Source organism: Gopherus flavomarginatus, chromosome 3 (genome assembly GCF_025201925.1).
Source record: "Gopherus flavomarginatus isolate rGopFla2 chromosome 3, rGopFla2.mat.asm, whole genome shotgun sequence".
Lineage (NCBI taxonomy): Eukaryota > Metazoa > Chordata > Testudines > Testudinidae > Gopherus > Gopherus flavomarginatus.
Genome location: NC_066619.1, coordinates 266,733,227 through 266,746,229, shown reverse-complemented (window position 1 = coordinate 266,746,229; position 13,003 = coordinate 266,733,227). Strand labels below are relative to the sequence as shown.

Genomic DNA, 13,003 nt, shown 5'->3' with positions numbered 1-13,003 from the left:
GACCCAGGGCTGGAGGGGATGAGAAGGACCATCCATGTAGTTGTTGCTGTCAGCTGCTGCAGTGCCAGGAATTAGAACTGAAAGCAGGGAATGTCTGTGTCTCCAGTACTATGGGTGCCAGAGAGAGTCGGTTTAGCCAAGCAGGTTGTGGGGAGATGGAGACTGAAAGCAGTGGAGCCTGGAACTGATTACAGAGACTGGGAGGCAGGCAGAAACCAGCTGCTAGAGGGAGACTGAGATCAGACAGATTGTCCAGCCAGACCCTGTCTCCCCTACCTGGCTAAGAGGCTGTGACTGGCAAAGAGTGGGGGAAGAGAGAGACTGGGAGCTTAGGATGTGGGTGGTGCAGGGAAATGGGAAGAAGTGGCGAGGGGAAAGGCAGTTGGATGCGGAGATTGGGACTGGGTGCTGGGGAGAATGGATGACTGAGAGTCAGTGAGGTAGGGAAGGAAGACTGGCATTGACTCGATGGGCAGAAGAAGTCAGGCTTGTGGGGAAACAGGGGCAGAAGGGTCTGTGACCCTTAGAGAACTCTCCCTTCCATAATCTTAATTGGAACCCAAGATTCCTGAGTGCCCCTATTCTTCCACTGTCATGAGTTCTCAGTGCGATGCTGTGGCTAAAAGGGCTAATATGATCCTTGGATGTATAAGCAGGAATCTTGAGTGGGAGTAGAGAGGTTATGTATTTTACCTCTGTATTTGGCATCGGTATGCCTGCTGCTAAAATACTGTCTCCAGTTCTGGTGTCCACAATCCAAAAAAGGATGTTGACAAATTGGAGAGGATTCAGAGAAGAACCATGAGGATGATTGATTAAAGGATTAAAAAACATGCTTTATAGTGACAGACTCTAGGAATTCAATCTATTTAGTGTTATAGAGAGCAAGTTAAGGAATGACTCAATCACAGTCTGATTATCTAAATGGGGAACAAATACTTAATACTAGGCTCTTCAAACTAGCAGAGACAGGTATAACAAGATCTAATGGCTGGAAGTTTAAGATCAACACCTTCAAAATTAAAATTAAGCACAAATTTAGAACAGTGAGGGTAACTAATCAGTAGAACAGTTTACAGGGTCCTAGTGGATTCTCCATCACTGATTTTTAGATCAAGATTGGATGTTTTTCTATAAAATATGCTCTAGGAATTTATTTTAGGAAAGTTCTATGGCCTGTGTTGTACAGGAGGTCAGATTAGATTATCACATCGGCCCCTTCTGGTTTTGGAACCTATGACCAGATAAGTAAGAGAATTGACACTTGACTCTATAGACTGCACCTTTGAAGAATCAGTGCTCAGTTGATTGAGCCTTTCTGGTACTGACCCCTATATACACCATTTTTGGGTAGTGCATAGTAGGCATTTTATTGCTGGAAACTTGTTCCTTTTAACATCCACTGTCCAAAGGAGGGTCTTTAGGAGAAAGGGATAGCTTTAAGATGCTAAGCTGACTTCATTCCAAAGCAGTTTGGGGCCCTCTTGTAAACCACTTCAGATTTGTAAAAGCTAAATCCAGCCTTTACAGCCAAGTTAGTTAAAAGTGTTTGGGCCACAAACTGTTGCTGAAAGAGCAGCTGTGCCTGTAGCAAACAGAAGGGAATGAAGTCTAAGGAGCCATTCTATTTTCCTAATTTCTTTCTGTTTAAAACAAACAACAACAATAAACATTGAAAATAATGAAAGGAGTTCAAATTTTCCCTACTATTTTTAACTTCTACTTTGAATCATTTAATAGTGGAAAGCTATAGTACATACCTCCAAAAGTATATTTTTATTTAAATGAAATGTGTAATTATGGGGCCTTATTCATAATAGCAATAAGACCTTCCAGGATCTGTGTTAATAGAACGTTCAGTGTTGGGAGTTTCAATGGACCCAAAGCATGCATCAAGTATTAACACAGACTTTGTTGCTCCTCCTGAATACTTTGTAGAATAAGAAATATAAAGATGACTTTTTTGTCTGTTAAGCATGGAAATAACTAGTTATGTGTCTATATAAATGTTTGTTTGTAGACTCCATTTACTTTTGGCTTGGGTCAAAGGGCACCATATACAACAGGCGAGCATTGTCTTCTTTGTAGAAGTGAAAGGAAAGACACCTTGCTTTCAGAGAGCGGGATTAAAAATTCTACCAAAACAGCACTTTCTACATCTCCAAAAGCAAATAGTATGCTGCATCTTCCACTGTGGGTGTGTCCAGATTGTCGACGAACAGTCGAGAAGGAGGAGAGACATGCCACGCTAGAGCAATCTCTTGTGGTAAGTTTCAGTGAATGAGTTGACTAAATTGAGATGACACCATGATGGGCTAGACACTTGCTTTTTTTTTTTTTAATCTATGTAATATATTCATTTGCTGGGGAGTTTTGTTCTAGAAATGAAACTGAATGTGTCACCTGGTTCACTAGCTTTGAAAAGGAGTCTCTTAAGAATCTTTTGGGCTATAAGATAGAATTCAATCTTGGATCCTCTTACGTGATTTGTGTTAAGCCCTTTCAACTTTTCTTCTCCTACTCTTTGCCTTTTCCCTTTTTTCACTCAATTTTCTTCTTTTTACCTTCTTCCATTCCTTTTTATATGATTTCCCCCCCGCCCCTCCTCCAACTCTTACCTTGTTTTGTGCATTTATGCGTGATCTTTGACTTTATTTTCCCACTCATCTGTTCTTCAGGCTTGTCTTTTCAGTCTTCCTCTCAGGTTACTATTCTTTCATTGCTACTTTTCTTCAGGTTTCTGGTTTTATCCATTCTGCTCCCCTTAGAGAGGCTTTTAAACATATGCCTTTTTGCATGATATGCAGCCAACAAACACCTGTGCCATCTGCAGCCTACACATTCAGTATACTAATTTGAGACTCAAGTTTTAATTCTTAAATTTTAACGACCTTTAAATTGAATCTTCCTTTTTAGATGGTAGCTCATGTACACCAAGTAATACAGGAACAATGCATATATACCATGGAGAAATATATTAGGACAGAGGTTTTCAATGTGTGGTCCACGGGTCCCTGATGGTCCACAGACTATCTAAGATTTCCAGAATGGGTCTGCACCTCCATTTGACATTTTTTAAGACTCTATAAATGAAAAGAGGTTGAAAACCGCTGTATTAGGATATAAGAAGTTGAATGAAGGATCCAGAAAAGCCCCAACTAAGTGATCTAGTGTTCTGAGCAAAATTCTACTAGCTCATAGAATAGAATTTTTATTAAAGTCTCATATTTTAGATTAGGATGAAATTCTGTAACGCTTCCAACTAGCTTGATATTGAAGGACCAAGGGGCATCTATTGATAAATCAACAAGCCAGTTTTAGAATGGTGATCTGTTTTATACAAAAGGAATCTAACTCAGCTATAATTTAATTTTTAAGTTCATGAGGTAGACCTAAGCATATTTTACCCATATTAACCATAAACAATGTTTGATGTACTTGTCATTAAATGTCGACTAATGAGATGAGAATTACCGTAGACAGGGCATCTTCAGAGAGGAGGTAGCTTAATTGTAGGCCTCTCCTAAAAGTTACAGAAAACTGTGGGCTCAAAGGACTGTTTTAGCCAAGTCACAAGGCCTAGGCATTGTTTTTTTTTAAATTCATCCTGAAAAGAATAATGAGGGAGAATAAACAGTGAACCAAACACCAGGAACACCAAATTTTGAAGAATGATAGCAAAGAAGTTGAACTCAATAGTATCAAATTCCAGTAAGTCAGGTGAAATAAAAATATATAAGCCCCTAGATTTAGCAACCATTACACTTGTCACGCTGTTTGCAGTGGCTCATGACTGTGAGTGCCAACCTCAGGGTAGAATGTCAAAAAGCTAGGCAGAAACCGCAAACTGGTTGAATTATGTATAATTAGATGTTACTGAGTTGGTGACAAGTGTGTGAACTCCTAAAGCACTGTAACAGTTTTACCATGGAGTCACAGACAGTCCCCTTGGGCGTTCCAGTCCATCTTGCAAACCAGGCAAGCTGAACTATGTGATAAATGGTCATGTTACACCCAAAATCCCAAGAATATTCAGCTTACTTCCAGTCCCAAAGGACCAGTCACTTACCAAGTCAATTGTACTCAGACCTCAAACCAAAGACAATGCCTGTAGCCAATATTGTAATAAACTAACTAAAGATTTATTAACAAAGAAAAGAAATGAGTGTTATTTACAAGGTTAGAACAGGAAACACACACACAAATGAACAGCAAGGGGTCCAGTGGCACCTTAAAGACGAACAGATTTATTTGGGCATAAGCTTTCGTGGGTTAAAAAACCCACTTCTTCAGATGCAAGGAGTGAAAATTACAGACACGGGCATAAATTTGCAGGCACATGAAGAGAAGGGAGTTACCTTACAAGTGGAGAACAAATGTTGACAAGTTCAATTCAGTCACGGTGGATGTAGTCCACTCCCAGTAATTGATGAGGAGATGTCAATACCAAGAGAGGGAAAATTGCTTTTGTAGTGAGCCAGCCATTCCCAGTCCCCATTCAAGCCAAAATTAACGGTGTTAAGTTTGCATATAAATTGTAGCTCAGCAGTTCCTCTTTGAAGTCTGTTTCTGAAGCTTTTCTTGTTGAAGGATGGCTACTTTTAAATCAGTTATTGAATGTCCAGGGAGATTGAAGTGTTCTCCTGGCTTTTGTATATTACCATTCCTGATGTCTGATTTCTGTCCATTCATTCTTTTACATAGAGTCTGTCCGCTTTGGCCAATGTACATGGCAGAGAGGCATTGCTGGCACATATCACATTAGTAGATATGCAGGTGAATGAGCCCCTAATGGTGTGGCTGATTGGGTTGGATCCTGTGATGATATCACTAGAGTAGATATGGGGACAGAGTAGGCAATGGGACATGTTGCAGGGATTGGTTTCTGTGTTAGTGTTGTGGTGTGTAGTTTCTGGTGAATATTTGCTTCAGGTTGGGGGGCTGTCTGTAAACAAGGACTGGCCTGCCTCCCAAGATTTGTGAGAGTGAGGGATCGTTTTCCAGGATAGGTTGTAGATCGGTGGTGATGTGCTGGAGAGGTTTTAACTGAGGGCTGTACATGATGGCCAGTGGTGTTCTGTTTTCCTTGTTGGGCCTGTCCTGTGACTTCTCGGTATCTGTCTCGCTCTGTCAGTCTGTTTCCTAACTTCCCCAGGTGGGTATTGTAGTTTTAAGAATGCTTGATAAAGATCTTGTAGATGTTTGTCTCTATCTGAGGGATTGGAGCAAATGCGGTTGTATCTTAGGGCTTGGCTATAGACAGTGGATCATGTGATGTGTCATGGATGGAAGCTGGAGGCATGTAGGTAAGTACAGTGATCAGTAGGTTTCCGGTATAGGGTGGTGTTTATATGACCATCATTTATTTGCACTGTAGTGTCCAGGAAGTGGATCTCTTGAGTGGACTGGTCCAGGTTGAGATTGATGGTGGGGTGGAAATTGTTGAAATCCAGGTGGAATTCTTTAAGGGCCTCCTTCTGGTTGGTCCATATGATGAAGATGTCATCAGTGTAGTGCAAGTAGAGGAGGAGCACTAGGGGATGAGAACTGTGGATCCAAACTAACATGACTATCTCTCTGATACTTGACACGCAAATGAGTTAGTCTTATTTATAAAAGGTAATATAAGCTTCCATGATAAACAGCTCGATACTTCCTTTAGGGCTGACCCATGCCAAGCAGCATAGGGATCTCTTGCTTATGTTTAGGAATCTTTGCTCCTCCGAGTCTAGACAGCATGAGGAGACCATGTCAGGATTTTATGCCCCCTCACCTCAGAATCCAATCTGAAGAGATGAGTTCATGTATAGGTCCCCCTTGCTTGGAGTGAGTGAGAAATACACTCACCAAAGTCTCTGTCCACTGATACTACACAGTGCCTCATTTGCCTTCTATGGGCCATTTTGTGTGCAGGGCGAATACTTTACCTTAATTAATTCTGCTTTTCCTGTTTGGTGAGTTACATAATTACAGAAATTTACAGTGCAAACACTCAATATAACTTTATACCAACGGATACAGATATTATAAATAGGATTAATATATGCAACATTCTACAAGCATTCCATAAAGCATAAATACAAACACATTCTTATAACACTAATATCTATTTTAACTATACTAACCCCACACATAAACCAGACTCGTTTCCAACTATGCATTTATCAGTGTTCAGTGAGGCTCTGTGTCTTTGTGCCTGTCAGCATTGCAACATTTTTAAAAATGTATTTTAAAGGTGCACCTCTCCCCCAATAAAACATGACCCGATATAAGGCCGGTTCGCATACAATGTGGTAAAGCTCTGACATGCCGCTCTGAGCAGTGTATTAAGGGTGCTGGGCTGGGGCTGAGGCCAAGGGGTTGGATAAGGGGCAGAGGGTCTCGGGGGGCGGTCAGGAGCTCCCCCACCCCAGGGTTTGGGAGGCAGGAGCTGGGGTGGGGGAGCATTTTTGGAGGCCCTGCAGGCCCAGAGTGGCCCAGAGGATTAGCAGGGGGCCGGGAGCAGCCTGCTCCACTTCCCTTGCCCCGGCCCCAACCGCGGCTCAGAGGAGGGAGCTTAGGGGAAGGGATCCCCCCTGCACTCACCGGCAGCGGCAGAATCGGAGCAGCCCGGCCCCAGCCCTCTCCACTCCTCCAGCTCCCAGCTGCAGTGCTTTGCTTCCTGCCGAAGGTGAGTGCTGGAGGTCGTCCTTTCCCCAACCTCCCCACACTCAACGGCAGCAGGAAGCAGAGCAGCCTCGCTCCAGCCTGTTCTACTCTGCCAGCTCCCAGCTGAGGCACTCCATTTCTGGCCGCAGGTGAGTATGGGGGGCGTCCTTTCCCCAGCCTCCCCGCACTCACCGACGGCGAGAAGCGGAGCGCTGCAACTGGGAGGTGACGGAATGGAGTGGGCTGGGACTGCGTTGGTGTGGATTGGGGTCAGAGCAGTCGGGACAGGGAGCAGTGGGGTTGGGTAGGGGGTGAGGTGCTGGGGGTAATTAGGGACGGGGCGTCTCTGGAGGGGGTGATCAGGGAACAAGGAATGAGGGGGGTACAGCAAGTTCAATATAATGCGGTCTCACCTATAATGCGGTGAGATTTTTGTCTCCAGAGGACTGTGTTATATCTGAGTAGAGGTGTATCTGATTAAAGAAGTGTCTCAGAGTTGTCTGAATTAAACTTAATGAAGTTATCAATTGCAGTTAATTATCAAACAAATTGTAGGTGGCGGCTAACAATTCCAGACTTAGATATGATATCAGTCAGTGGGGGCTCAAATGTAGATGACCTCTTACAGCAGCTCCATGGTCTCAAGGCTACTAACTGTTATTACCAAGCACCTGAAAAACAGCATCATTCCAGCAGCACTGTCTGTAGAGTAACATCTGGTTATTGGAAACAGCAGGATTTTATGCATTTAGCTAGGATAGGTTATCAAACTATAGAAAATGAACTGCACGCTGTCAAATCCAAACCATAGACTAAACAGGCTGCATGATTAATTCCAAACCAGAAATTTAATTTATAATATATCTAGCACTTTACATAAGAACAGTCATACTGGGTCAGACCAAAGGTGCATTTAGCCCAGTATCCTGTCCTCTGACAGTGGCCAGTGCCAGGTGCTGCAGAGGGAATGAACAGAACAGGTAATCATCGAGTGATCCATCCCATTGCCTATTCCCAGTTTCTGGCAAACAGGCTAGGGACACTATTCCTGTCCATCCTGGCTAATAGCCATTGATGGACCTGTCCTCCATGAACTTATCTAGTTCTTTTTTGAACCTTGTTATGGTTTTGACCTTCGCAACATCCTCTGGCAAGGAGTTCCATAGGTTGACTGAGTTCTGGGAAAAAGTACTTCCCTTTTGTTTTTAAATCTTATACCTATTAATTTCATCTGGTGACCCCTAGTCCTTGTGTAATGAAGAATAAATAACACTTCCTTATTTACTTTCTCCACACCTGTCATGATTTTATAGACCTCTATCATATTCCCCCTTAGTCGTCTCTTTTCCAAGCTGAAAAGTGCCAGTCTTATTAATCTCTCCTCATATGGCAGCCGTTCCATACCCCTAAACATTTTTTGTTGCCCTTTTCTGAACCTTTTCCAATTCCAGGAGCAAAGAATCTTATGGCACCTTATAGACTAACAGACATTTCAGAGCATGAGCTTTCGTGGGTGAATACCACTTGGTAGGATGCATGTAGTGGAAATTTCCAGGGGCAGGTATATATAAGCAAGCAAGAAGCAGGCCAGAGATAACAAAGTTAGTTCAATCAGGCAGGATGAGGCCCTCTTCTAGCAGCTGAGGTGTGAAAACCAAGAGATGAGAAACTGGTTTTGTAGTTAGCAAGCCATTCACAGTCTGTGTTTAATCCTGAGCTGATGGTGTCAAATTTGCAGATGAACTGAAGTTCAGCAGTTTCTCTTTGAAGTCTGGTCCTGAAGTTTTTTTTGCTGCAGAATGTCCACCTTAAGATGTGCTATTGTGTGGCCAGGGAGACTGAAGTGTTCTCCTACAGATTTTTGTATATTGCCATTCCTAATATCTGATGCCAGCTCTGCCCACATATCTACACCAGCGACACCATCAGAGGACCTAACCAGATCAGCCACACCATCACCAGTTCATTCACCTGCACGTCCACCAATGTAATATATGCCAGCAATGTCCCTCTATGTACATCGGCCAAACTGGATAGTCTCTACGGAAAAGGATAAATGGACACAAATCAGATATTAGGAATGTCAGTATACAAAAACCTGTAGGAGAACACAAGACTCTTTGCTCCTTTTACAGATCCAGACTAACACAGCTACCCCTATGATACTTTTCCAATTCCAGTATATCTTTTCTGAGAAGGGGCAACCATATCTGCACAAAGTATTCAAGATATGTGCGTACCATGGTTTTATATGGAGACAATATGATATTTTCTGTCTTATCTATCCCTTTCTTTATGACTCCCAACACTCTGTTTGCCTTTTTGACTGCTGCTGCACATTGAGTGGATGTTTTCAGAGAACTGTCCACAATGACTCCAAGGTCTTTCTTGAGTGGTCACAGATAATTTAGACTCTATCATTTCATATGTATAGTTGGTACTATGTTTTCCAACGTGAATCGCTTTGCATTTACAGCTTATTGTAAAACATTATTTATATATAGTGAGGATGTTGTTGATCATATTTTAGGGTTAGTAGAAGAGAAATTCTAATTTATTCTCACCTCTGGATTTCTTTGTCAATTCTTGTGCTTGTGTCTTAGACCATAAGCTCTTCAAGAAAGGGAGTGCTTTTAGTTTTGTATATGTAGTGTCAGCCCTAAGGGCTTGTCTACACTTATAGTGCTGCAGCTGCACTGCTGTAGTGCTTAGTGAAGGTGCTACCTATGCTGATGGGAGAGCTTCTGCCATTAGCATAGGTACTTCACCTCCTCCAGAGATGGTAGCTATGTGAACGGGAGAAACTCTTTTGTCAACATATTACTGTCTACATCATGAGTTCAGTTGGCATAAGTGTGTTGCTCAGGGGGCTGGATATCCACACACAGGAGCAACATAGTTATACCAACATACGTTTGTAGTGTCGAACAGGGCTGTATAAATAAGCTGTGAAGTAAAGTTCATTTTGTTGTTCTTTGAGTGCTTGCTCATATCGATTCCAATTAGATGTGTGTGCGCCACGTGCATGATCGTCAGAAGATTTTTACCCTAGCAACTCTCGGTGGGTCAGCTGAGGCACCCCCTGGAGTGGTGCTTTCATGGTGCCGGATTTATGCCCCAGCCAACCCAGTACCCCCTCAGTTCCTTCTTACTACCTGTGACGGTTGTTGGAACTGTGGAGCACAGCTTCGCTGATCTCCACTCTCCCTAGCATTCACTTAGTACCTGTTAATAGTTGTTGACAGTTGTTACTAGTTAGTTAGGATAGTTAGAATTAGTTTACTTAGATGGTGGAAGAGGGTCTTCTCCCCTCTCCCCTGTCCCGGTACTCTGGCCCATGCCTGGGTTTCCGGGCTTCAATCCCTGTTTGGCTTGTCTGAAGCCGATTCCAACGGGAGACCCCCAGACTCTTGCCTAAAGTGTCTGGGGGAATCCCACCAAGTGGACAAGTGCCGCATTTGTAAAGCCTTCAAGCCGAGGATTAAGAAGGAACGGGACATTATACTGAAGAAGCTCCTTATGTGGGCGGCACTTAGCCTGGTTTCTTCCTCCACTCACCGGGACTTGGCACTGTCGTCTTCGGTGTCGAGTGCTCCTGTGGCACTGACTGGCCCTGTACCGCGTTCAGACTCTACTAAAGTCTTGTGGTGCCAGATCTCTCTGGCACCTCCACCACAGCGCTGGTCCTTGTCTTGGGGCCAACTGCTCCTTGTTTGCTGGCTCAACAGCCACTAACGCTTCCCACACCACAATCGAAGGCACTTCCTTTGCCGGAGGGCACAGGACAACTAACGGCTCCGGCACTGTCAACTCCGACGCCGCAAAGGCCGTCGACTCCGGCGCATGTAAGCTCTCTGGTGCACACTGCGGTCGAGCTGAGACTGCCCTCCATTCCAGAGACCTTCTCAACAGCACGAGACCTGATCGTGCTCACAGAGCCTACTTCGCTGCAGCCAGCTGCACCTCTGGTGCGCACGGTGCTGTCGAAGGGAAAACCATCCCTGATACGACCATTGTCGCCGAGCGAAGCAGGATGGCACCGGACCCGGTCCTGATCATGGTCCCGGCACCCATCACGGTATTGTTCACAGTTCCAGCACCGATCTTGTTCTTGGCGCTAGTCGCACTCGTGACACTGCTCTGGCTCGTGGAGATCCAAATCGTGGTACGGCCAATACCGATTGGACTTCTGGTACCGATCAGAGTGGCACTCGTCCTGGAGCTGATCCCGGCTCCAGTCTCGCTGGAGGTCACCATCGAGATCCAGATCAGGCCCCCAGTACCGATACAACCGCAGGCACTGATTGCTGTCTTGGTACTGCTCTGCATCACGCCACCGGTCCCCAGCACCATGGCACCGTACAGCACCGGAGGACTCGGCGCCGTCATGTACGGCACCGCCTTGGCCACCTCGCTCTGCCTCGGGGTTGTCACACTCACAAGGTGACTACCACGACCATGGCGAGGGCGGTGCAGGCCAGTGGCTGGAAGAAAGCCAGGACCTGGGCCAGGAACCCCCACAGTGGTCCTTTTGGACCCCCTGGACCTACCAACAGGACCAGGAGGTTCCTTCGGGGGCTTATTCTTCTGCCCCTTCAGAGCCCCAAGTACTGGAGGTCATGGTGTTCCCCCCCCCCCTTCTTCATGGGGGATTCTGAGTCAACTGCTCCAGTGCCAATACAGGCCCACGCTCCTAGCATGGTGGACCTTGAACAACAAGATCCTCCACAAGAGGACCTCACTATTCCCTTAGTCTCGGGGGTATCTGCTTCATCCTTGCCTGATGAGGCAGTCGCAGGAATTACGGTTTCGGGCCCTCCTCGTATGGACCTCTGTTCCCACCAGGGGCTGCTCTGCAGGGTGGCACGCAATATGAACCTCCAGGTAAAGGGGATGGTGGAGGTAGAGGACCCTGTGGTGGACATTCTGTCGGTGGAGACACCATCCAGAGTGGCCATTCCCGTCATATGGACTATACAGGCCAATGCCAAGACAATATGGCAATCGCCAGCCTCTATTCCACCTACAGCTGAGGGGTGGAAAGGAAGTACTTTGTCCCCTCAAAGGTATAGGGGTACTTCTACACCTCCCTCCCAACCATGCTCCCTTGTCGTGGCTTTGGTCAACGAGAAGGAACAGCACGGCCAGCAGGTCCCTGTGCCTAAAGCTAAGGATGCAAGACACCTAGACTTGCAGCTCAGAGTGGCCAGCTAGCAGGCACTCCTGAGCCAATATGACTATAATTCATGGCTCTCTATGGCAAAATTCAAAGAGTTAGTTCTACAGGAGTCCAGAGAGGAATTTGGGATTCTACTAGAGGAGGGCAACAAGGTGGCCAGAACCCCCCTACAAGCCTCTCTGGACGTGGTGGACTCGGCGGCTAGGACCCTGTCCTCGGGCATAGCCGTGTGCCGCATCTCATGGCTGCAGGTCTCTGGCTTACCACCAGAGTTGCGCCAGACCCTCCAGGACTTACCCTTTGACGGCCAGGGCCTATTATCTGAAAAGACAGACTCAAGAGTCAGAAGGGCAACCAGGCCATCATGCGTTCACTGGGCATGCATACGCCGGTAACACAGAGAAGGCCCTTCAGACCGCAGCCTCAGAGATCCTACCCTCTCTCTTGGCCAAGACAGGACTTCTTTAGAAGATGCAGCCGAGGTGGTAAAAGAAAACCAGACTGGGCACCAAGCTAGTCAAGGCCAGGGCCCTCCCAAGCCATCAGCAAGGCCTAAGCAGAACTTTTGAAGGTGCGCCCGAGGACGGAGCACCAGTCTCCATTCAGAATTCTTCCCCTCCTTTCCAGAATCGTCTCTCCCACTTCCTCAGTGCGTGGTCTCGCATAACATCAGACTGATGGGTCCTATGCACAGTGGAAAGGGAATACTCCCTTCAATTTGCTTTGTCTCCCCTCTTCCACCCTCCTTCCCTGTTCCTCTTCAGGGACCCTTCTCACGAGCACTTCCTTCTACAGGAGGTCCAATCACTCCTACATGTGGGGGCGATAGAGGAGATTCCAAGAGAGTCAAGGGGTAGGGGTTTTTGCTCCCACTACTTCCTAATCCCCAAGGCCAAGGACAGGCTTCAGCCCATCCTGGACCTACGTGGACTCAATAAATTCATAGTAAAGTTGAAGTTCCGCATGGTCTCACTAGGGACCATTATTATTCCCTAGATCCTGGAGACTGATACTCTGCCCTCGACATGAAGATCGCATACTTCCACATTGCGATCTACCCAGTGCACAGACACTTCCTTCGCTTTGTCATCCACTCTGTCTTCCGGAAGTGGAGCTTTCCCCTGATAGACAGCCTCCCGCAAGAATCGGAAATGTCAGGTGTTCTGCGCTCTCCGA

The 13,003-nt window shown here is 45.8% G+C and overlaps 1 protein-coding gene across 2 annotated transcripts in view; it reads left to right on the top strand.

Annotated features, from left to right (window-relative positions):
* FAM193A (family with sequence similarity 193 member A) overlaps positions 1 to 13,003 on the top strand; it is a 108,583-nt gene that overhangs the window by 42,722 nt on the left and 52,858 nt on the right. For both annotated transcript variants that reach the window (XM_050947314.1, XM_050947315.1), the window contains exon 3: positions 2,021 to 2,266. In XM_050947314.1, coding sequence (XP_050803271.1) covers positions 2,177 to 2,266 — 90 coding nt within the window. In that variant the 5' untranslated portion in view covers positions 2,021 to 2,176. The remainder of the gene's footprint in view (positions 1 to 2,020; positions 2,267 to 13,003) is intronic.